This window comes from Pungitius pungitius, chromosome 20 (genome assembly GCF_949316345.1).
Source record: "Pungitius pungitius chromosome 20, fPunPun2.1, whole genome shotgun sequence".
Lineage (NCBI taxonomy): Eukaryota > Metazoa > Chordata > Actinopteri > Perciformes > Gasterosteidae > Pungitius > Pungitius pungitius.
The window spans coordinates 11,040,718-11,065,318 of record NC_084919.1 but is presented as its reverse complement, the minus strand read 5'-3'; the positions used below and the strand labels follow the sequence as shown (position 1 = coordinate 11,065,318).

Genomic DNA, 24,601 nt, shown 5'->3' with positions numbered 1-24,601 from the left:
CAGTATTCAGGATTATAAATGACCTAAGAATATATTTACTTAAACTGAAAGTTTGGGTAAATGATAAGTTTACACTCAAGGGTTTGTTTGACTTCTTCATGCTCGCCAGAAGGCTTTGTCAATGTCTTTAATCCTGAATAAAATGCTACACGCAGTTTAATATGAACAGAACTAAAATCGATTTTTGTCCCAGCAGCCCAGATGTATCCCTTATTTTCCCCCCCAATAGACACATTTAGGTCCAGTGTAACCAGTAACAAAACAAACAGCTTTTACATTCTTTATTATTAAAAGTTCTACCAACATAGTAAAATAAGTTATACATCTGGCCATCAAATTACACATGTGCTTTGGGAAATTATGAAATTCCTGAAATGCTTGAGGCTAAACTCCCACTTTTTTAAAAATGATTTCCACAGGAAATGACATTTAAAAAATTGTCCCTTGAAAATAATTGCTATAAACTTAAGATAAAAACGAAAATACTCATTCAATTATTATTGCACAATAAGCGATTTAGAAAAGTGGCAACCCTCTTTACACATTGATTTCAGACACAATTATTGATGCTTTAATTAATGGATTTTCTTTTTTGTATAAACATCCTTGCGATTTTTTTATATACTGAAATATGAAAATAATCATGACCTTTGTTTAGACTGGTTCTGGGTGGTCAATGGGATGGATTGGGAATAAATTCCAAGTCCTCTGCCACAGCTGGTGACATCTTTAAGGCTTGACCATTGGGGGGTCCTGAGGGGGGTCTTGTCTGGGGCCGCTGTGCGAGTTGTGGAGGGAGTCCGGTGGGCCGTGACCGTGGGGAGCGACGCCTGGAGGCAGGTTCATCGGTGGGCTGTTGTGGTCACGTGTTCCTGGGTAGCGCATGTCATGGGGCACGGGTGGACGAGTTCCCATAGGTCCACGGACGCCTTCACGGGACAATTTGGGGACAAAAAAGGGGATATGTAGCCGACGCAATTATTTAATGTAGCATACGTGATTTAATTAACCACCACTTGTGTTCATTAAGTATAATACGATATAAAGTACCACTGATCCATCCCTTAAGTGGATACCTCTCCAGTTTGACAGATGGATTCTTTAAACGTCTCTGGCATCGCGGCCATAAAAACCTCTCTATTCATGAAAGTGTGTTCAGAGCTGCTTTCTTCTTTCCATCACAAAGAGGGATTCTTTTCTCGCAATTCGAACATTTGGTGACAGCCGTACTAATCGCTGACCAGAAAAACCTTTGAGTTTAATAGATTTAGGGGTGCAGAGCCAGTAAATACTGATATAAATCTCCAAGACTGTGTGGCAACAAAAACTAACCATGAGCTGAAAATAATAAGAAGGGGGCAGACGTACCATGCTGCAGAGGCATCGGCCCGAAGTGGTGAGGCATCGGGGGACGGAAGTGTGGCAGCGGTGGACCCCGAGGGTCGAGCACATGTGTGGGCGCCGGCCGGGGGTGGAATGCATGTCCGTTGGCGGGGCGAGGTCCAAACTCTCCTCCCATTGGTCCAGGCATGCCTGGGTGTCCATTAGGAGGTACGTTTGGTGGAAGGGGGTAGAGGCCCGGTCGTGGATGTCTGTAAGGCCCAGGAGGGGGCAGGCGGCTGTGCGGCCCAGGAGGGAGGAACGGCTCATGGGGTCCAGGGCCGAGGGGGGGTCCTTGGCCCATGGCGCCCGGCGAGTCCCTGATCGGAGACGCTAGGAAGGATCCAGGTCCCTGGACAAACACGTGAAAGAGAAGTGTTTTCAAATGCAGTCACCCCAACTGGTTAGTCAATCGGGATTAAATAGGGATTCAGATTTTAGTCATGCAGGAACAGATCCTCAAACCAAAAGTGAATTTAGCCAGAGCTCAGCCAGTAACCTCACACCATTATATGGATGAAAAACCAAACCACTTTCCCACACTCCCACGCTTCTCTTGAGAACAGATGAAACCACACACGAAAGGTCATCCCCCAGTGAAGCCAAATGCGCTGAATCTTTAACCAAATGCAAATCCGGCTTTAGGAACGGCGGTGGCGAGCTTGCACACTCCTTCGCCTGCCCTCTGTACTCACTGGCTCTGGACTGCCTGTGGGGGCCTTGGCCTGAGCCTCTGCTTTTATCTGTGGCTCTACTGCCTGTTTTAGAGCAGGGACATACACAATGGTGATGTAGGTGGGAGATGTGGCGCTGCAGGTGGCGTGAGGGAAGGCAACGTGTAAGAACGATCAGCTTAGGAAACGAAGCCTTACCGATGCATCCATGTTGGCAGGGGACGAGCTTCGGGGGCCCATCATGTCTGAGAAGAGGGGAAACGGCACGTTGCTGTAAACGCGGCAAAAAGAACAGAGGAAGCGCTTTGAAATACAGAGACTGCAGAGGGACATACCCATCCCAGAGAGGTGTTTGCTCTCAAGGTAGCGGCCGTGTGGGTCCGATGGAGGTCGCTGACCTGAGGGGAGAAGAAAAGGTCTTTTGACTTTGTCTTTTGAACTGTTAGCGCGGTTGGACAAATCAAACAATGAGTACTTCAGTCAGAGGAAAAAAAGCATTATGGATGACTTTAAAAAGGCCCTGAAAACATGGTTACAAATCAGATAACCTGTAATTAAGACTAAATAAGTATCATTCTTTAGGATGAAGCAAAACAAGAGCATCAAAAAGGGAGCTGAAGACAGAGATACCAGGACGACACACTAGGAAAAAAGAAAAAGAACTCAAGAAGGTGAAAGATCTGAAAGGAAAAATGAAGTCAGGTGTGGATGAGAAGAAAGATTTGAAAAAGACAAAAGGCTGCAGCGGAGGCATCGTGTCCAACTGTGACGGGGGTGAAGTAATCCACCGGGACTCACCGTACGGGTCAATTCTTCGCCCCACCGGAGCAGAAGGGGGGCGCCTGGGACCCTCTATCATTATCGGAGGGGATGGGGCGCCCCCACTCACAGGAGAGGGCCCGTACGAGTCACCTGTCATGATCAAACCATCTGTTTACCAAAAGAAGACAAACACTACAAATCCAGGCAGAGAGAGGAAGCCCCCATTCAGAGGCCGCCCGCCCAATGACAGATGTGCAGCCGCATCGATCCGTCTTGTTCACCCGCAGGACTTCAGTAGAATACTAGGCCCGCCTTGTCAAAGTTCTGAAGTGGGAGAAAACAGAGCGAGCGCTTTGTGGCCCGTTTACCTTGGCGGGGGCCGGCAGGCTGTCCGGAGTTGGGTCTGAAGAGGGGAGCGCGGCGCTCATTGAGCTGGGAGGTGAGTACAGCCAGTCTGGGTACAAGAAAAAGAGACTGGTTAGATTTACATAGGCTGCATGGGTAAAAAAAAGAAAAAATATGGAGAAACTAGTATTTACATTCTTTCTTTTTGTTGAGAAAATAATGAAAAATGGATTAACCATCCAAACCTCGGACAATAAATCTATTTTTAAACTTACTTTTCACGGAGCTTGGACGCCTCGAGCTTCTCTTGGTTCAGAGCTCGCTCTGCATTACGAGCATTAACCTGGAAACACAATGGATAATTAGTGTGTGACCAGTCTTAACGGCTTGGTGCATTATCAACATTAAATATCCACTTGATGTGAATAAGCTGTGCCACTCTGTGCTGCATACCCAGTTTGAGTGAGTTTTGTTTTCCTGTTCTTTTATCTAAAACAGAAAGAAAAAAATAGAGATATTTAGTCAGGGTTAGGAAAGATGTCTCTCTGCTCGTTAAGGAACAAACAACTACCTGCTCTTTATAGACTTCCTCAGTCTTCTTCATCTGCCCCTCCATTTCATTAATGCGCTGCCTTAAGACCTTGACCTGCTCCTCGGCCTCCACAGCTTTTCCTCCCACCTCGGACAGCTGACTCTCCTTGCTGCGTCGCTCCAGCTCTTCCTTCGTTAATCTCCTGCCGAGCCACACAAACTTTAAAACAAACGGCCTCACCGGGTCCCGCACGTCCCTCCGTTTCACAACGGTGCTTTTATCCCAGAGACGTCTCACTGGATTATGCACCGACAGTGGAGCCGGTTCGAATTTGTCAAGGTGCCGCGACAACAGACAAAAAAGAAAAAGAAAAAAAAGGTGTTACGGCATCACTTACTGCTGCAAAGCGTTTTCCTTCTGCTGATACATTTCAACCATGATCTCGTTTTTCTGCTGCAGGATCTTCAACTGGTTTTCCACGTGGCTCTTGTCGCTCTTCAGCGCTGCGATCGCGTGCTCCAGCTCCTCGTGTTGCTCTGTTGTAAACACAAGGTTGAGATGGGGGGGGGAGGCAGGAGTTTGCCCCCTCCAAAAAAAACCCCACTTCCATCAGAAGGGTGATGCGCGGCTTACCTTCCAGGGACTTTCGGGTCTTCTCTTCGGTCAGCAGTTTGGTCATGAAGCGATCGCGCTCCTCCTCCACCACGGTGAGTGTGGTCTGGACCTGGACACAAATAATGGGAATCACTAGCTGGTTCTAAGCCATTAGTGTTAATGTTTGTCATTCGCTCTTAACTACAGTTTATTTAATGGTCGTTTCGACATCTTACCCGAGATACATCCATCATTTGTTTGATCCGGTTCTTTATGGCGGATCGCTTGTCTGAAAATGACACCGAAGGACCATTAACACCTTGTTATGAAGTGGAACGCAACAGATAACATGCTGGGTTTGGGTGTGATTGGTTTCATTAAATAGCTTCAGAGTGGGACTAACCAGGAGCTACTTCGCCATTGGCTAAAACTTTGCCGTCGCTTTTTTGCAGATCACAAGCGTCCAGGTCTGACAGAAGTTCAGACAGCACCTGTCAGGAGACGTGTTTGTTTGGGGTAAGATAACGTTTAGTTGCAAGTTATATGGACATATTTTGACAGCAGTTTAAAAGAAAGAAAGAAGATCTGGACCTCCACGTTGTGATCTTTGAGCACCACAGAGTCCTCCAGCTCTTTCTGCGACTTTTGAAAGACTTTAATCTGCTCGCTCAGCTCCTTGTGTTTGTCCTCCCAGCTCTTCGTGGCAGCCTTAAGCTGTAAGAACCGGCAAGTCAGTCATTCATGCGCCTCAGAAAAACAGCATGCATCTAAAAGGATCTTTTTCAACTGATTGAAATACTCATCAGTTGAGGCTATATAAAAAGGGACAGTGTGTGGATGCTGACTCTGAGGTCATGAGAGTTGGTCATAGGTCAGCGACATCAATAATAAAATCAATTTACTTTTCTTTATTTTCTTACTGCTGGCCCTTTTATCAGAACTCCTTGCTAGAATTAATAAAGACTTATTTTCTTACCGTGTTATTTTCTTCTTTTAGTGCTGAATAATCTTTCTCAAGAGATTTGTGCTGCACTTTTCGGGCATCTTCGCGAATCTTGGCCTCGTCCAGGAGAACGGTCGTCTGGAGCCAATGTGTGCGGATGAAAAGAGAAGCTGAACCCACAAGCTTTTTTTTTTTTTTATGTTGCAATGAGCAAAAGGTTTCGCAATGACTTGTACCTTTGCGAGAGCCTCCTGAATCTTTTTCCTGCTGAGCTGTAGCTTCTCGTTTGACTTCTCCAATTTCTCAATCTGTAAAAGAAACCGTTGGGCGTCAAGAATTTGAGACGACGGCTGAAGACGTAGCAGGAAGTAAATGAAAAGAATTAGACAATTACCCTGGTGCCATTGTGCAGAGACCTTGCTCTCTCGTCTTTGAGGAGTTTTGCATAATTATTTTTTTCCTCAGCTATGTGTTCATTCAGGGTTTTTGCCTCCAAAACTTTACTCTGCAAGAAGGGAATGAGAGAAACTTTCATACGTCCGTAACACATTTACAGGTAGAGCAGCCAGCACGTAACACAAGAATACACAAAAAGCATCCTCAATGCTTACCTCTAGGTCTTGCATCCTTTTCTTCGTACAACTAACTGTTTCCTTGGACTGTTTTTGATTTTCTTTCATTTGTTCAGTCTTCAAAAAAGAAAAAGAAAGTGAGAAAGTCCCAGAAACTAGAATGTAAAATGAATAAATAGATATTTGATAACATATTTGTTGTAGCTAACCTGTTTTTGAAGTTCAGACATTTTGGCGAGAGCGTCGATTTTCTCCTTTTTGAGTACCACAATTTGCTCTGCTAGCCTTTTTTCATCCACTGGGTCCACAAAAGTGAGAAAGTACAGCCAGTTACATTTTACACTGCTGCATTTTATGATGTAAAACAATAGGTCAACAAATAAGGGGTTTATAACTTACCGAGATATTCTCTCTTTTTTACCTAAACATATTTAAAGGCAATAAGTAAAAGGTCAGTTTGATTTCAGTCCAACAGTTTGTGAAGGAACCAGAATGAGAGCAGCAATGTCAGGACACTTACCGCCAACACGGTCCTCCACAAGAAGAGGGTGAAGGTCACTACTCCAATCAAAGCAGTGATGAGCACAGCTTTCCAAGGACAACCGAACAAGGTCTCCCCTGGCTTCCACTCTTCTGGCAGCAATGAAACCACCTGATGGGACACACGCAAAACCAAAATAGTGAGGAATGATCAGGAATAATTCAATAAAGCTGGTTTAACATAATCCTTGAAGATAGGAGGTCTGTGTGTCGAAAAAGAATAAAATGATGGGGAGATACACCCTTGTTTCTCTGCTGCGCATGTAAATAATATTAGACAAGTCTAAAAATAGGGCATGTCAATATTTGCCAAAGCACAGGCACCACAGCTGCTTAAGAGCTTAAGACTCAAGGTAATTTCCACTAGTTACATGTGATACTGAGTTACTGCGTTTTCATTAACATGTATGATCTGTTACGCTGTTCACATCCCTGAGGCCTGTCAAGATGTTAAAGCATAACCACACAATAATAAACAAAGCATTGTCCTAATGCCAGGCCAAGAATGATTGGAGCTCTTAAAGTGGGTGATATTGGCAATAAGTGGCAGATGTGCAACTACAAACCAGATGTGCTTCAATTTACAGTTGTAAGAATGGTCGTAAAGTGGCTGGTTGGCTGACTTAAAAATGAATCGTGTCAGAAGTAGAAATATAGCATAATTGTGGTACTTCATTAATGTCGAGTCATGCTAATAAGGGCTTTGCCTATTGCTCCGAAACACAAAGAAACCTTTGAACCGAGCATGTGGCAGTGCAGACAGGGCCAAACACACTGGAATGACACAAAGAGAGTACTAATAGAACAATAGAGACCCCCCCCCCCAAAAAAAAGACCCATGTGAAAGTTAAAGACATTGTGCAGACGTGTACTTTCAAGTTACTACATCTGACGTCAGGTTCAGTGTGCACATTCAGGCGGAACGTCCAAGTCAACGTGCATGTGCCAAACTGCTCGTTTACACGTCAGCAGAGCAGGTCCGCGCGAGAAACACTTCACGTGAACTGAACCAGACTTCAAACATCACACGGCTCAACTCGCAGGTCCACTTACATGATGCAGCTCCTTTAGAAAAAACACATGAACGCGATCCGCGTCCATTGCGGGCGTGGGTAAAGTGTCTCCGTCCATGCCGCTCTTCAGCCCGCAAACGCGGCCAGCGAAAGTGACGTTACGCTACGGTTGGTCTGACAGCTAGCTAGCACGTCAATGGCGGCTACCATCAAAACAAACCGTACAGTTCAGCTGAGGTTGAGCTACAGAAACTAAAGCCGTTAAAGCCCCCGGCGTCTGAAAAATAACGAATCGAAGTCTTCGCCCGAAAAAGGGGGCACACCGTTGGATAGCGGAGAGGTGGCGAGGAGGACTCGGCGACGGCAATCAGCTAAACGGTGAAAACTGATGAGTCGTCGTATTTCATCCACGGAATCAACGGAGTAGCAGGAAACGTTTGCTGAGCTGCAGGGTTCCACTAACCAAAGTACAAAAAGCCTTTAACAACAGGAACTAATTGGACAGCACACAGCTCATCGCAATGCTTGTTTTTTTGTTTTATAATTAATGTTAGCCTAAACAAGGCCCGCCGGTAGTCCTGGTGGCCGGCTAAGCTCCGGCTGTGTTGAACTTCAGCCTTCACCGCAACACTCAACGTAAAAGATGGGGGGCGGGGCGTGGGACGTTCAGGCGCAATCGGAGATTTGACTTCCCCGGATACACCGATCCCATTAGTCCACCTGTAACGGCTGACCACTCCTGCCTAAATACTTTCTAAATTACGATTGAAATAATATAATATTTGTAAAGTCGTGATCATTAGACCGAATTAGAACATTTTAAAAAAATGTCATTATACTTTCACACGTATGAGAAGGCATGCAAAGACTCTTATCCCATTCCTGTCAGTTGAATTTAATTTTTTTTTATTTTTTATAAATGGGGACTATTTTCAAATCTGCTACACCCTTGCAGACCTACCAAGTGCGTGTTGTGGGCCTGACAGGAAGTACCGAGGAAGGCAGGACAGACGGACCTATCCTGATCTTTTGTAATTATAGTAGAAGAACCTTTACTATGAACATATATTGTTCTGTTCCTGGTGACACTGTACTGTTTAACAGCCTGGTGGCTGAGAACTGCTGGTTTAGGAAATGATTGAACTCACAGCATACAGAGTGAGACGATTTAAAAAATACTAATGCTGAACTAGTGAATGCAATCACACAATTTTTGGACTTGCCTCAATGGTCCACTCTGCCATTTTACTCTTGATCGTCGAAATGATGCAGCCCATGTAAACCATAGCAGTTGAAAATAATCCAATTTCGTCCTCGTCAATTTCAGACACCGGTCCCATGGAGTCCAATGAATCTGGTGGGACAAAATCGACCTGTTAGTCAGGTTGTGTGTGTTATGGACATTAATTAAACAATATATGTTTTCTTCCATTACAGTGTGTCATTTCATGCATTAAAATTACTCAAAGTATTATTTTAATATCAAATAGTGCCTCTAAAACGAAAAGAACAACAAAACAAAACAATCTATGACTTGCTATACTCGATCATAACCCAGGGCTAAAATAGGGTTTCTTTATACCACAAAAAGTGATAAGTATAGCACATTTTCAGGCTTGGTAGGAAGAGTAAAAGTTATCTTTAGATCTAAGGAAACACCTTTAGAATGGAGGTCAATTGTTTCCAGGTGTGAGAAACTGGAATGCAAAAGAAATAACATTTCATAGAGACAGAAGTACTCACCCGGGGGCGAGGGCTCAACCTCGACACCATGGCCCACGTCTGAGGGATTATCCGGGGTTGCTTGAGGGACTTCGGGCAGCTCATCTGAAGCACTAAAGCTCGGCTGGTCGTCTATGTTTTCATTAAAGTGTTCGCCGCCATCCTCCTCCGCGCTGACATCCGGTCCGGTGTGCGCCTCGTCCAACACCACCTGGTCTTCTTTCGTCTCCGCCGGCATTTCACCACGATCGGCTACTGTGGCGTTGTCGTCCCTCTTCGCCTCTGGGACACTGTCGAGCACGTCTTCTTCAACAGTGTGCGGCGTTTCTACTTCTTCTTCTTCTACTTGCAATTTGGGCTCGTCTACGACAAAAACACACGGGCAATTGGAGTCAAGGAGGTGGCTTCCCACGTCTGTCTAAAAGGGGTTTTCTGGGCGGTGGAACTCGACAAAACACTTAAAAAGGACCCTTCGGGGCTGCATTCACTTCATGTGAGGGTCATGAGCTCATGTAAAACGAAACCTACCGTGGTCTGTCTCGGAGGGTTTCTCTGCCAAAGGCACGCTGTCGCTGGCTGTGGAATACTTCTCTCGGAGGCTGAACGCAAACTCCTGGAAGCCGTCCATTAGCTCCGTCTCGACGTCCGGACCGCTTCGTTCTGCACGCTGGTCAAAATTGTTTATCGAGCTCCGGCCGTCCAGCATCTTCTCGATCTCGTCCATGATGGGGGTTTCCGAGGCCTCCAGGATGGCCTGGAGCGCACCTTCAACGTCGCCTGTGTGTGAGCGACGGGAGGCCTGAAACTCCGTGTCCAGGTCGGAGAACATGGCCTCCACTTTGAAGAGATTCCTGAGGCCCAGAACATTTTGGAGCTTCTCCATGCTCTCCTCCGTGAAGTGGTCTCGAAGCAGAGTCAGTCTCATCACGCTGTCGCTGTACTCCGGCTCTGGGGTGGTCACAGGGGGCGGAGCCGTTTCAGGTGAGGCTTCGGGGTCTTTATGGTCAGATTGTGAGAGAGAAAGTGCATTTTCATCTTCAAGTAAATCTTCTTTCTCCTCCTCTTTCTGGATCTCCATCTCCTCCTCTTTCTGTATCTCCATCTGCTCCTCTTCTTCTTCTTCGCCTTTCCCTTCGTCCATAATATGTTCCTTGAGAATCTCCGGTCCTTCTACAGATGATTCTGGTTGACCGTTATTATTACTCTCTGAATCGGTCACTAAGTGGTCATGCATAAGATTCGGTAGGTGGTCATCTAGCGTCTTTGCATCATCTTCCACAACTAAATCCTCTGACTTGCTGTCCTCGGTGAGTCGCTCTTCCTCCGCTTCAGTTACAGCTATTTCTATATTTGTCTCCGTTTGGATTTCGCCAAATTTGTTGTCCAAATCCTTCCTTTGCTCCGTCGCAACGCTACTGCCATCATCGTCCTTACCCGCCGACTCTGTGGACACCTCCTCCATTTCCTCCTCCACTTCTTTTTCTTCATCTGTTTTAATATCTGGGTCTTGAGCCTCTTGTGATACCGGAGCCACTGATATTGCAGTTGCTTCTACGTGATGGCTTATCGGCCCGTCAGTTGGTTTCAGAGTTTCCTCCCCGTTGTCTTCATGTCCGATCACTCCGACATCACTCTCATTGTTGTGAACAAACAACAGTGGCTCTATCTTGTCAGGCTTTTCTGACGATTCTATTGGTACTTGCTCTTCTTCTAGGGCTTTATTCTCTTCCTCAAAACTCGGAGGGGTTGTTGAAGCAGCTTCTTCAACCTCATCCTCGTCCTCCTCCTCTGAACTTGACTCTTTTTCTGTCCTCTCTCCCCCGGTGACGACTGAAAAAACAGCATCTCCAATGGAAGTCCACACGTTCTTCTCCTCTGCAGCCTCCAGTTTGTCATCCTGAGTAGTGGAAGGAAGTTCTGGATTGTTTGTGGGAGGAGGTGCTGGAGCGTTTGTGGAAGGAGGTGCTGGAGCGTTTGTGGAAGGAGGTGCTGGAGCGTTTGTGGGAGGAAGTGCTGGAGCGTTTGTGGGAGGAGGTGCTGGAGTAATTGTGGAAGGAGGTGCTGGAGCGTTTGTGGAAGGAGGTGCTGGAGCGTTTGTGGGAGGAGGTGCTGGAGCGTTTGTGGGAGGAGGTGCTGGAGCGTTTGTGGAAGGAGGTGCTGGAGCGTTTGTGGGAGGAGGTGCTGGAGCGTTTGTGGGAGGAGGTGCTGGAGCGTTTGTGGGAGGAGGTGCTGGAGTGTTTTTGGTCTCTTCAGAAAAAGACAACAATGGAGTTTCTGCAATAACAATCTCTTCTTTTTCCACATTTTCACCCTCCTCTTCCTCCTCCTCCTCTTCGTACGGGGTAACATTCTTTGTGATTTTTTCTTCGGTGATGACGGCATCAAAGGTCGTTCCCAGGGTTGTTTTTAACTGTGGGATTTGCACACCTTCAGAAACCGTGACTGGTTCCTTTTCTAAAGGAAAATCTCCTTCGGGCACAGATTCTACCTGAGAGTTTGTGGTTGCATCTTTGGTTTCACTCCTTTCTGACCCATTTTCAGGAATGAAAACTCCTGCGTTTTCTCCTTCAGCTCTTTCAGTAGCACCAGGTGCAGCTGCTGCTTCGGGCTGCACTTCTTCCGTGGATGGAGATTCAGTTGCCACTTCAAGTTCACGGAAAGAGGCACTGTGATCCTCTGAGACTTTATCAAGGTACTCAGAGTGATCATGATGCTCAGTTTGTTTTTCGCTGTCAGTCGCCTCGTCCGCTGATGGCTCCGTTTCTTCCTGCTCCGTTTCTTCCTGCTCCGTTACTTCCTGCTCCGTTTCTTCCTGCTCCGTTTCTTCCGGCTCACCTTCAGCCGATTGACTTTGCTCAGATGTTGAGTTATTTTCTCCATCGTTCTCCTCAACGGTCGAGCCTAACAGGAGATCTATGTCGTAATTGTCAAACTTATCAAATCCAGTGTCGAAACAAACAAAATCTGTTTCCTGAAAAGAAGTAATAACAAAAACAGGATTTTAAAAAAACATCCAAGAGTATTTTAAACAATTTTCCATTGCTAATTGATTCACTTGGAGAGCTAAATATTTTCATACCTCTGATGGAACTTCAATTTCTTTGTCAGTATAAAGGTGGTTAACTGCAAGAAGGTTGTTTGGGAAATAGCCAAAGCTACTTCCAACCTAAGAAGAAACCATGTTGAGCATTATAACAACAAAGCATAAAAACAGCATATCCAGTTCTGATTAAATATTAACCGTGTATACGTACACTTCCGGCCCATATGTCGGCCCTTCTGCCTGACAGTTTGTAGTATACATAGATAGTTTCTGACTTTTTGACCTTCAGGAACCGACAGTCTGGCCCAGAGAAATCTCTGATAGCTTTTCCCCGACAGAGGAGCACTGTGAAAGAATAATTGGAAGAATTAGAGGAGTTTCATAAAGTAAAGCTTTAACAACATAAACTAAATGCTGGCAAAGAAGATTATATCTTCATCCTAAAAAAAAACCTCAAAATCCACAATATAAAAGAAGTGGTTCATTAGATTAAATTAGTTATTGATTGATTAGTGATCTTTAATGATTAAGTAAACATTTTTCAGGAGAAAACATTTTTATTTCTGAAAGGTTTAACAAGTAAAACTCATCCTCTGATTTAAAACATTGAGTTGATCATTTTATAACTTTGTTTGATGTGTTTACGTGTCTAATCTTTAGTGTTTTATGACTCCATACTACCTGCTCCTCTTGACATACTGCCAATAACAATGTATTATTAACCCGACGTTGCACCAGCATTTTTGGCTCAACAATTTGTTGATTTCTTCAGGTAGACGAACGACAATAACAGCAACAGCTGGATCAGCTGCCCTCGGATATAACGTTACGTCACAGTGACATAAAACACAGCAGTATTTATGAAATCCACTGGTAAAGACGCGCAAACTAAACTGGTAGCATTGGGCTTACAGTAAGAGAATAAACAACCAGCGCCAATGTGGTTTAACAATAGAGGTAACTCGACCTGTATCAGTCAGCTAATGTCTACTTGGGTTTGTCTGACTACCAACATTAGCAGAGTCTTTGCTAAAAAAATCTATTAAAAAACCCCCGGCTAATTAGCTGCTAACATTAGCCACCGGCTAGCGAGCCAGCAGGGCAGGCCGGAGCTAGCAGGCGAGCGGCCAACACCACGGGCTCAGTGTGACCGAACAGCCCCCCGAAGCGAACCGGTCCCGTTAACACCAACTCGCCCCGATGTCAATGAGCGGCACACGGCTACGCGTCACCGGCACTACCGCAGGAAAGGGTCAGCCGGGTCACAAATATCGACCGGCAACAGGTCCAGAGATAAGGCGCAGTTTATGGCTAGCGGCGGGTATCTGGATGGGGGAGAAGATTGCATCCTCAATCAGCTCGTTTGAACTTACTGCTGCATTCCTGGTCGGCGCATCTTTTAAAGTCGGAGAACCTTTTTTCCAAGGCTGCGGTTGAAATAAAATTAAACAAAAGTAACAAAAGGCCCTGTCGGTAAAAGTGTTTTGCTGCCATGCTGGCAGTTTTGTTTGACTGGCTCGACTTTGCTGCTGGAGCATGAGCACTGGGAAGCTGCAGGAGCCGACACGTCAGCAGATCAGATCCTGCTGGGTGTAGGCACCGAGGGGTTTACGCAGGATGTGCGGGTTGGAGGTGGCTACTTCGTGAGATTGGTTGGGAAACGATGCCACGACGATCCAGTGGCAAAAAATAAAATTAACCACGCCAGGAGTCGGCCTCGTCGTTCAGTTTCATTTGAAAAGAGGTCACTTTGTATGTGATGACAATCAAAAAGTTAGACGATAGGTACGTGTCAGCCAAAAATTCTGTTTTGAAACATTGGATACTATTTGCATTTTTGGAGTTTGAAAAATGACAATTGTCATCACAAATCGATCAAATGATTGATGGATATATAGGTAGAATACTTAATTAATGACAATGGGAAATTACCGTCAAACATAAAAATTACAAAACACAGATACCCAGAGAGGCAAATGAGAAGTAGCAGACATATAATTAATCAACTATGAAGTAAAACTTTTAAACAAAAGATGTAAGGTAGAAACGGCACACAGAAGAATTTCTGAAGTCTGAATATTTTTAGTCAAATAATTTAATCTCAGTTGCTGTTCTTCTTTTGATTTTTATGGCAGTTTTCGGGCGCATTGCCGCCACCAACTAATCCTAAGTGTGGCCTTTATGTAAATCTTTAGCCCCCTTCAAAAAATAAAGACTAGTATGCCCTCTCACAATATAGAAGGAACTATTAAACTCAACTCAACTTTATTTATAAAGCACTTTCAAAACCACAAGTGGAACCAAAGTGCTGTACAGAAACGCAATCCTGATTCCAGTATAGCCATTTCTTAATCTAAGGAATAACCCGCTTCTATTGGCGGAAGAATATAACGAAAAGAAGCCCCGCCTTTTCTGGTTACATCAGCCAATGAGCGTGTAGCTTCTTTGTCTACTTCCTGCAAACACACAACATGTGGAAGTACCACTTTTCGAGCATAAAAGAGCCCACAAACAATGAGGTTTTTCTACATCAGCAGAGACTCGCAGTATGAATGAGTACTTTATGTTATATTTGAATGTTAGCTCACCTGTGCAGACTTATCTCAGCCGTTAACTTAGCAACGGAACGTTGTCTGCGGTCAGAAACAGCTCAGGTAGGAACTCGTGCACCTTTTTTTTACAACTAGAAGAGCAGTGCTTTTTCTCACAAAACGTTATATCACATATAACAGGCAGGAATAAGTGCAGCTTTTCCTTGTCCAACATTGTAGTAAATTGTATATATTTGAGTCTTTTCCTGTTTTCTGATTGTTCAGATAGGCTTATGACAGCGGGACACCATCATGTCTTGAAAGTCTGGGAGTCCAGATCATTTTCCAATGTTTTTTAGTTTCTCCCTGAAGGTGGACTTTACACACTGAGCAAGTGATTAAGGGCAGCTGTCTAACTACAGGCAGGGTGCTGTGATCATTATGGATGACTTTCAAAGAGAGCTACGGCTTCTCAAAGACTCTGAGGGTGATGCGGATTTATCAGATGACCAGTCTTCAAAGGGGACGAATTCCAAACTCCCCGCCGTTAAACCCCGGCATGTAGGTGAGTTGTTCTGTTTCCAAAATCAAATCTAATAACTAAACGGATATCCATGCGGGCTGATATATAGTCATGGATAGACATGTAGTCATCAGAGAATATGTTGGCTTATTTAATGGAAAAACCTCTATGATGAAAGAAGTTTAGGAAGTCATTCACAATCTGTCTCATTTCATAGTCACCAGATGGTTTTAGGGTCTACGTATAAACGGAACGAGTAAGACTGGATTCACATTTTATTACACCTATATTAAATTCATTATGAAATCACTTTTTTCATCTAAAGAGACACGGAGAACATCTAGTTTTCAAAAGAGTACCAAAACCTGTCTGCGGCTGATCACCGAAGCCCTGCTGCATCATAGATGGCAAGAAGCAGCAGAATACATGGCCTGTTTCACACAGAGATTAGAGGAACCAAAACACGGGCCAGTTGTGCAGTCCAAGGAGGTATGTTTTGGTTTTGTCTTTGCTCGTCTCTTTTTATGTTGTGCAGACAGCCGAGCCAAGAACATTAATCGCTCGCTACACAAAACTAACTAGCAGTACGTTGACGATTTTCACAAGTTTCAACAATAGCAATCTTTCTGAAAAGACAACATAATTATCTAGGTTCCAAATATTTCAACTGGACATATTGATACCAATTTTTATTAGTTTATGTAATCAATTTGAGAAAACACTGCGGGTTTCCGCATCCTTGATATTAACTTTTTTTTTGTTGCATTTTCCACATCAGCTTATTTGGAGAATCAGCACTGAGATCCTTCACCATCACCCGAACTCAAAGATGGACGACTACAACAACATCTACGAACGGATGAAACACTCAGGATTTACAAATTACCTGATGGTATGATGACTAGTACGCCTGGCAGCTCACATTAGTGAAGGATAAGTGAGACCTGTTTGTTTGCATCTCTAGATCTCTCTGGAACATGCCTTCCACCTGCTGCATAACGGTCACATCAAGGACGCAAAGCATCAGCTGTCCGTCGCTGAAAGTTGGCGGCACGGGAATGAGTCGGTAGTGCAGAATAAGAAGACTGAACTGATTCACGTCTACAAGGGTTTACTGGATTATGTGATGTGGTGTGACAAAAAGTCCACCTTCAACCATGCTGGTAAGGTGATACGGGGCCCAATACCCAAAGCAGCTATTGTTTACGTGGGTTAAGTTTTGTGATGTCACACTGCCACCTGCAGGTCAGATGTAATAAGAGGAGATCAAGACATGTGGGACCTCTGTGTTCGATCTTGACACCAAATGCTCTTTGGTGTAATTTGATGTTTGGAAAATGTTTAAATGGTCTGTGTAAACTGCCCCTGCTGTTTCAGAGAATCTCGACAAGCATGACAACCAAGACATGAACAACCTCTTCAGAGCGGCCTCCGTGCATCTAAAGGAGATTTTGAAAAAACCTGGCATCTGGGATCCTTTCATACTGAGTTACGTTGAGGTAAGGACTCATTCTCAACTGCCTGATCCAATAGAATAAACGCACATTAAACAGATCTAAATGCAACAATCTTGATTATTGATTTACCATTTAAGTCAAATTTAAAACAATTCCCTTTCCTAGACTAGACCAAGCATGCACTTCAATGACATCCAACTGTTTAATGCACTTTATTTTGGAAATAAAATGAGAGAAAAAAAGATCTTTCATGTTTTCCAATGTTCCCGTCAGGTTGGCTAAATGTCGCTGCTACTTGTTATATGTTTTTTTTTTTTTGGCAGATGCTGGAGTACTATGATGATCATGAGGAGGCTCTAAGAGTCCTGAATGATTACGCATATGACAACAAATTTCCACCTAATCCCAACGCTCACGTCTATCTGTACCGGTACTTACAGCGGCAAAATGCTTCAGAGAAAAAACTGATGAAAGTATTGAAGGTATAACTGTCTTTGAAATGCACTGCATATAGAGTGAAATAATATAGAGAGAAACAATCCCTGTGAAACTGTTCAAATTACAGCTGTGCCTGACTTCCTAATGCCGTAGGTCCTCTGTGCATTAGTCCCAAGCCATGAGTTGATGTTGGAGTACAGCGGTCTGCTGCTTAAATCAGGTGAAAGCAGATTCCTTTTTTCAAAATGACACATTACACACCCGATTGAAATGAATCCAATTCATGCGGAAGAAGCTGTCATTGGAGATTATGTTTGAGTTTTGATTATGTGATATCTGACTGCAAACATCAAGAAGCATATCGTTTTGATACAATATTTTTGTTGTAGTTTCTTGGCACATGTTCGTCACGTCTCCTTATATCATCTGGTTTGTTTCATAATACTCATTATCTATGTGTTTTGGTTTTTCAGATAAAATCACCGACATTCATAAAGCTTTAGGAGTTGTTCTGGAAATGCTCGACTTTGCCTGCTGGAGGAGCAGCCTTGATGCGTGGAAGCTTTTAACAGCCATTATTCAAAAACTCAAGTCACAGTTACGTGTAAAAAGTTTGCAAAATTGGATGTTCTTTTTTTAAAAATCAGTAACTGCTCTGCTGATCCCAGTCGCACTGTATATTTTTGTATCACAACAGACCCAACTGGAAGGACTCTGTTGCTGAGAAGATGGCTGCAAGAAAAGACTGGTGGCCTGCCCTGCACTTCACGAGCTTCCACGCCAGTAAAGACTCTGAGGAGAACCCGGAGCTTAAAGAAGTGAAGGCATCACTGACAACGATCCTGTGCCCTGGTAGGTAGAACATGCCGACAGTCGACTACCAAAGTTGTATTACGTGATTTGATCACACTTGCAGGCATTTACAAAAACATGATGTTACTGAAGCAAATGCACATTGAAAGCCACCCTTTAAGTCTCCGTATCCTCTAAAAGCATCAATCTGTAGGACGTCTGACTTTAATTCATGTTGCATAACAATGACTGTTGATGGTGGAATAAAGGAAGGCTGCGTGTCGGACATCAAGGCCTTTTGGAAACCCTATAATCACATAAACATGCTGCATTTTTAGATTTTACTGTTTAAAGGAAAAGTGACAATTTTTTTGTAGAGGGGTTATTTGAGGTACTTTTCCATTGTCTGGTGTATTCCTACACTAGATGGCAGCAAAGCAATGCTGCAGATGATGCCAGCAACAAACTTAAAGCACACTTACAAGAAAGTGTTCGTGGTATTTTTTGTTATTGTCTGACTTCTGGCAAAGCCGGGCTTCCCCATTTTTTTTTTACACAATAACACCTGATTCTGCCGTGCACGTTAAAAGCTGACCCCCATCCCTGTGTGCATCAAACGCTGTTATTGGATCGGTCAGCCGTATCGAACAAAAGCCTGTGTACCAATACCAATATGTCAATAATTCCTTAACAAATATTCAATGACCCATAGTTCATCTCTAGAGAAGTTTTAATCATTTTGTTTTTCCATAAGCAAATATTACACTGTGGTATGTTGAAATATGTATTTTGTGATGGGATGGATGGATCCATAACTGTGCCATTGTAAACTCTCAACAAGTAAAATGCAAAATGAAATAAGAAAAATTTAGATTTCTTTGTTAAATTTGTACATATAATGTTGATCTTATATATCAATGCTTTTCTCGTCACAGGCCTAATGCTCAAATACAAAGCTTGACAAACAACCAGTGGAAAGGGAACTGGAAAGAAGAACTCAAATTCTCAGCCAATATCCCAGCTGTGACGCTCCTGTAATGGAGAAACAACAGAAACCCCCCAACAAATGGCTCCTAATGAAGAGCGAGTGACTTCATGTTATGAAATGTTTATCTTGGCAAGTGACAGAATATTGTTTAGCTTCACTAACACACCAATATTAAAAAATAAATTCTGTTTTTGAATTCTTGTTAAAATATGTTTGTGTGGATGTATTTTTTCCCACCATGCTACACCTCCCACCATGTTGTGCTCTTGTTCAGTACTTTAAAGGCAGAGTGTGGCCCTAAATTTCAGTTGTCATGATTGTTTGGTGGGTGATTTCCATAAACAATTTCAATGGAAGCAGAGTCCCATTCGGACCTCTGACTGCTGTTCGGAGGGGCTTTAAGGTCACGACGCACTCTGCATGAGGGGCAAGAATCAACACGCAGCTTTCTGCAACATTACATGCATGAATTTGAATCACAGATTAAACAGAGGTGGTCGCCACTAATAGCGTCAGTATGAATCCTTCTTTCCCTGCACGCCTAAAATCATGATTGACTGTGTATTTAACACAAACACACACATAGTATTTACAGCAATATATCCAACAACCTTATATATTTACATAAAGAAGCTTCTATATTTTGATTATAAAAAGGTAAATTATTTGTTTTTAATGCGTATCTTTCCTTTCAAATTCTTTGCTAGCCCTCCTTCAAACACCCAACCATGAAATAAAGTCTTGCATCCAGCAGCAGGCCAATTTAATAAGCGAAAGTGTTTGTAATGATTCTGTTTCGGCTTGCCACAATGTTGGCCATGCAGCACACTCAGTGAGGCGTACTGTGTGTGTGTGTGTGTGTGTGTTGCTTTGCAGTCATTACATAAACCAAAGCCCAAAGCACTTGCCCGACCACAGGAGCAGCTGCAGAAGGGATCAGGGAATACATAACACATGTCGTTTGAAAATTCAAAACTCTGGGAGCAGTGAAGAGGATAAAGTTAAGAGCTGGTCACCCCTCTGGAGTGTGTCCCTGTTGTGACCTTTATAAAGCCTTCATTTTCTGGAGTTTTTAGTTGTTGAACCGCCAACACAGATGCTTCACTGCTTTCTTCCATATTGGCTCTGCAGGGGGTTTGGGTTCCTCAATGACGCCTTGATGTCAAGTGCAAATTAATTTTGTCCAGTGATTAAAAGTTGGGATTCCCACCCATCCAAAAGTCCCTGAAAGCATCTTTGTGGTTTTAATTGTAGTCCATCACTAGAGGTGTGATTATTATTTAATTATTTTAGCCTTCTCACTAAATATTTTTTTAAAAAGGACCGGGTTAGTTGAGGTTTTGATTTCTTCCTGGAAACTGGAGAACGGTCTGACCTCAGAGGTGGACGTAGTCACCCAATTAGGTATCATAGAGAGTCACAGGCATTAAAAGGTGTCCCTGTTGTTCCATCTTGAGGCAGCAGTCTGGGAAGGGCGACCTGCTAACAAGCCTGCAGTGTCCACTGGCAACATGAATAAAATCCTCTTTCGCATTATGTTATTTTATGTCACGATTTATAAAGATTTGACAAAAAATCTACTTGGAATTTAGTTTTGTTGGGAAAATATACCGATAATATAAATACTGCACCTGACGACTCACAGGGCTTCATTCCATTTATTATTGATGTAACCTTTCCTAATCCTGTTCACTTGAACACACAGGGTTTTTACTTGAACAGTCTGGGAGTGTTACACATTTACAAGCTGCTGAGTACATCCACTGGTGCTTCCAGCTCCGAAGCAGCTCCCCTGGTTCCACCAGCTTGTTCAGTCTGAGAGGAAAGACTGGGGTGATTAATGCTCATCTTGAAATGCAACCCAAGGTTGATGGGACATACTGTAAAATCTATCCGGCTTATTTGATGACTCCAACAGGCCTTTTATACCTCCTCCAACCTCCGGGAGCGCGTTGGGCCTAATAACCCCACTGTAAACGGACTGGCGTAGCGGTCGCTGTGCAATTAATCATCGGCGCATGTTGCCGACTGAATCTGTTACTGAGAAAGAAAGACAGAAAAAAAAATTGATGGGAGAGGTGTGTTCATTTAATGCATACTGCAGAGTGATCCTGGGTGTTAATTTGTTGTGTGGGGCTGACATGAATCGAGTTTTCCCTTCTCTAACAGGCTCACTCCTTCCTCCCCCGGCAAGCACACACACACACGCACACACACACACACACACACACACACACGCACACGCAGACGCACGAACACGCACTGCAGTTGGTGACTCAGGGTCTCGCTTGGGTGATCTGCTGTGCTCTGAGGATTTGTAACCTAAAATCCAGACTTTCACAGTGACAGTGTAACATCTCAGTAACTCTGCAAGACATTTGAAGTCTGGTAGGGTTTGAGCGTGGAGGGAGAAAGAGAGAGAGAGAAAGCGTGATAATTCAACCATGCAATTTGGACTTAACATGTTGATGCGTCCGCCAGTGCTGCACGCTACACGCGGGAAGGAGATAAAACAGGAGAACGTAAAAGTTAAAAGAATCTTCGAAAATGCAACTTAAGATCAAACTGCACGAACAAAACCCAGACAGTTTTAAATCTTATAATTACATCTGCTTATGTGCAAAATGGCCAGCGTGTAATGGGTGCATTCCGAGGCCTCATTCCTTTGAACAACTTGATAACACAAGCTTTTCAACATACTAATCACACTTCCAGATGCTATGGAAAAAAAAATTGCTTCAGGGGTGTCAGTCAAGTCTTGGGGAACTTCAGGAAGAGGTTAAAAGAGGAAAAAAAAAAAGATCCCAAAATATCCTCCCCATTCTGTCTGTAAAGTTGAAAGTGACAACTGCAAAACCTCTTTGTTCTTGGAGTGCAGCTGCAAAAAATAGCTTTCAATAATGTATTAGGAGTAAAGCCGACCAGCTGATTTCTGGGGAGTCGGCACTCAGCTCCGTATACGTGACACAACTAGCAGCTTCTCTGCTGTGCTCCCCGTGTGGGGATGGATCAGCTCGGTGAAGACTAACGGATCCCCTTGACTCGCTCTATTTAACCCAGGGAGCCATATGATTCGTCCATGGAATAAACTGCTCAGCTTCTACGTATATGTTTAAGTCTAATCACATATTGTCACTTGGGACCACCGCCCCCCCCCCCGCCCCTTCCAGCCGGGCTGAGGACAAGCAGTGCAGAAGAGCAGTGTAATGACTCCGAAATGCAAAATGCCTTGACCACCCGAGCATTCCCCTCGGGCTGTGGAGGTTTCATTTCTTCCGTGCCTGAGTGTGATAAGTGGCAATCTCCATGTTGTGACTTTCCTTCAAGCTCTGTGGAGCTTGAAGGAAATCTGAAGAAAGAAGCAGAAGAGACAGAAATCCGGGCAGGCATAAATTATTAAGAAAAGGCAAGACAGTAACACAATCTACAGGTTTTTGACAGTATTCGGGTGGTTTGACTGAAAATAAGGCAAGCACCGTTTCTGCATGAGTTTAAAATTGTAATTATTGTGGGATGGGTCCAGCAAACAAGAAGACTCCCAATGCCCCCGAATTATTCTTTGAACAAATTTGCAAAGCTTTTTTGTTGTTGTTTTCTTCATTTATTTTATTTGTAACTGAACTACCTTTTAAAAAGGGCCTCATGAATAAAATATTTACACGTTTCAATCATTATAGCCCTCTCCTGCAGGGGGCACTCTAGTCTAGTGCAACACATTACATGTTGAAGATTCTCCAAAGGATCAAACTGGCTTTTTACTCAACACGTGGGCCTCTTTTGTGTGGATTTGACATCATGACATCATCTGTAAATGCAAATGCCTTTTCTGCTTCTGAAAGAGTGTTTTGAATAAACTGAGGAGTGAGATGACAGAGTTTTGAGTAAACATGTGATCTCTGCCCCCCCTCTGATGCCCTTTTTTAAAGAAAGCATAATAGATATTTATACAATTTGAGAGGCGATATCATCCAACAATACACCCACACACTGAAAATGAGTTTCACACTTGGTACAATCCTTCCTCGGTCCAACTCTACAGGTATAACACCAGATAGGTACAACGATTCTTTCATTCATTAAATCATCCTGTCACCTCTACGTAGTCCGCACTGATTCACGTTACACTTATCTGGTTCCTTATTGAGCTCGACCTGACCCCAAAGGAGTGTTCTTTGTCAGCGCACTAAGCCTCTATTGTGTGGCCTTATGTGGTTGGAAAAATAAAACAAAAGCCTGGTTCATTTTGTCTCAACGTGGGAGCTGGAGAGTTTCTGTCTTTACATTTCCACCTTTACTCACCCTCGTCTCAATCAACCCTTTCATCTCCCCCCTGAATTTCTGTCAGTTACGATACTGTGGTTGAACTTTTCAATATTTTTCAACTTTGACATACGACCTGTCCTTCAGATATTGCTTGAAGGGTGTCGGGCTATTCAATACATTGATGAAAAATACATCTTCACACTTAAGCAATCTGTAGACAATGATGGATGAAAGCCGATCTGGGTATTTGGACCCATTTTTCACACAAGCGGTACGGCTCTAGGAGTCGCGTGAATATACCACTATTTTCGGTATGAGGATAAGATTTGTTGTTTTGATAGGAGCTATCGGATGGTCTGTCATGACATTTGTGACATACATTCGCGTTTCCCTCAGGGTGAATTGTAATAACATTGTGGATCCACTTATTTTTCATCTAGCGTCGCCTCATCGATGGCTTTGGGTGTCGAAACAAATGACATTTCCCCACTGCGTTTAGTGATGATTTCCAAATGTTAGCATGCTGCAACACTTGACTAAAACACTCCACATTACACCTCAACATCAGCAAGCCAGCAAGGTGATCATGAGCATGAGGGCAGGGAAGTGATGATATCCCTGTTCTTGTCTTAAAGGATACCCTTGTTGACATTCTACATATTTATATTGTTAATAATTGACATCAACAGGACCATGACATTATTTAGTCCATAGCCCATTCATTTTAATTGAAGAAGTAAATCTTCAAAAACAGCTCACAGCTCTTTATTCTGCAGCTGGGTCACAGTAGGGGTCAGCTGATGTCAATTAAAGTGAAGTAAATGGTGGCTAAGTAGGGGACTATTTTCGATCCTAGATCAATACACATTTTGTGCAGTAAGTATGGCAGCAGGACGGTGACACGAGATCTACTCACAATAAAGTACAGTGCCCACGGCCAATGTAATGAAGCAACATGTCACCCGGTGCCACAGAGGGGCTCATTGATGTGTGAGTTTAATAGATTTCGGTAAAACAATGGAAGTCTTCCAGGCTTCGGCCACACAGACCTTTATTGTTAGAGGAATCAGTAAATTGCTGGTTTGCTTTTAACACAAAAAAATATACAATACCACCAGACTTCTTGGAATGACGCTATTTGTTTGTGTGCACTTAAAGTAAACACAAGTCTGCATGACATCGATGTTAACCACCATGCTAATCAATTCAAGCTCTGCTGAATCTCTCTGTTAATACATTTTTATTGGTTGACCCAACTCAAAACCGCGTGCTTCTTCTTTTGTATTCAAAAAGCTCCGATGTGTATTTCAGGCTGACATTTCGCCATCGGGCCTTTTCTTCCTACGCTGGCCTTTAAACTTGCTGTTTGTGTGTCTTTGCCCTGTGTTTAACAGCGTGTTAGGTCAGATTAACAAATAGTAAGGCCGGTAGCGGGCTGAATAACCGCATTAAACCACAGGACAATGGGAGCGCGAAACTAAGCCCTTTC

The 24,601-nt window shown here is 43.6% G+C and overlaps 2 protein-coding genes across 6 annotated transcripts; one reads left to right on the top strand and one right to left on the bottom strand.

Moving 5' to 3' along the window:
- Positions 1–266: 266 nt before the first annotated feature.
- On the bottom strand, positions 267–13,834 carry mia3 (MIA SH3 domain ER export factor 3). 3 transcript variants are annotated; one of them, XM_037449056.2, is made up of 28 exons: positions 13,494–13,834; positions 12,332–12,465; positions 12,157–12,243; positions 9,606–12,048; positions 9,099–9,440; positions 8,579–8,709; positions 6,323–6,454; positions 6,202–6,223; positions 6,012–6,100; positions 5,842–5,919; positions 5,625–5,735; positions 5,467–5,538; positions 5,264–5,368; positions 4,879–5,001; positions 4,691–4,778; positions 4,524–4,576; positions 4,327–4,417; positions 4,091–4,229; positions 3,733–3,895; positions 3,615–3,650; positions 3,437–3,504; positions 3,185–3,270; positions 2,853–2,966; positions 2,390–2,452; positions 2,253–2,299; positions 2,076–2,138; positions 1,369–1,732; positions 267–929 (listed from the first exon to the last, which is right to left on the bottom strand). In XM_037449056.2, the coding sequence occupies exons 1-28, from the start codon at positions 13,612–13,614 to the stop codon at positions 730–732; spliced, it is 5,565 nt and encodes a 1,854-aa protein (XP_037304953.2). In that variant the 5' UTR covers positions 13,615–13,834; the 3' UTR covers positions 267–729. The 3 variants fall into 3 exon arrangements, with proteins under 3 accessions (XP_037304953.2, XP_062415498.1, XP_037304954.2); XM_062559514.1 differs by lacking the exon at positions 2,853–2,966; XM_037449057.2 differs by lacking the exon at positions 2,076–2,138 and having other exon boundaries at positions 13,494–13,833.
- Positions 13,835–14,500: 666 nt separating this feature from the next.
- On the top strand, positions 14,501–19,311 carry taf1a (TATA box binding protein (TBP)-associated factor, RNA polymerase I, A). Of its 3 annotated transcripts, none has more exons than XM_037449130.2 (11): positions 14,501–14,774; positions 15,011–15,216; positions 15,500–15,663; positions 15,953–16,066; positions 16,139–16,337; positions 16,552–16,673; positions 16,955–17,113; positions 17,223–17,289; positions 17,543–17,666; positions 17,767–17,921; positions 18,797–19,311. In XM_037449130.2, exons 2-11 carry the CDS (start codon positions 15,093–15,095, stop codon positions 18,820–18,822), a joined length of 1,254 nt encoding a protein of 417 aa, XP_037305027.1. In that variant the 5' UTR covers positions 14,501–14,774; positions 15,011–15,092; the 3' UTR covers positions 18,823–19,311. The 3 variants fall into 3 exon arrangements, with proteins under 3 accessions (XP_037305027.1, XP_037305026.1, XP_037305025.1); XM_037449129.2 differs by having other exon boundaries at positions 14,502–14,774; positions 15,024–15,216; XM_037449128.2 differs by having other exon boundaries at positions 14,503–14,774; positions 15,074–15,216.
- The last annotated feature ends 5,290 nt before the right edge of the window (positions 19,312–24,601 follow it).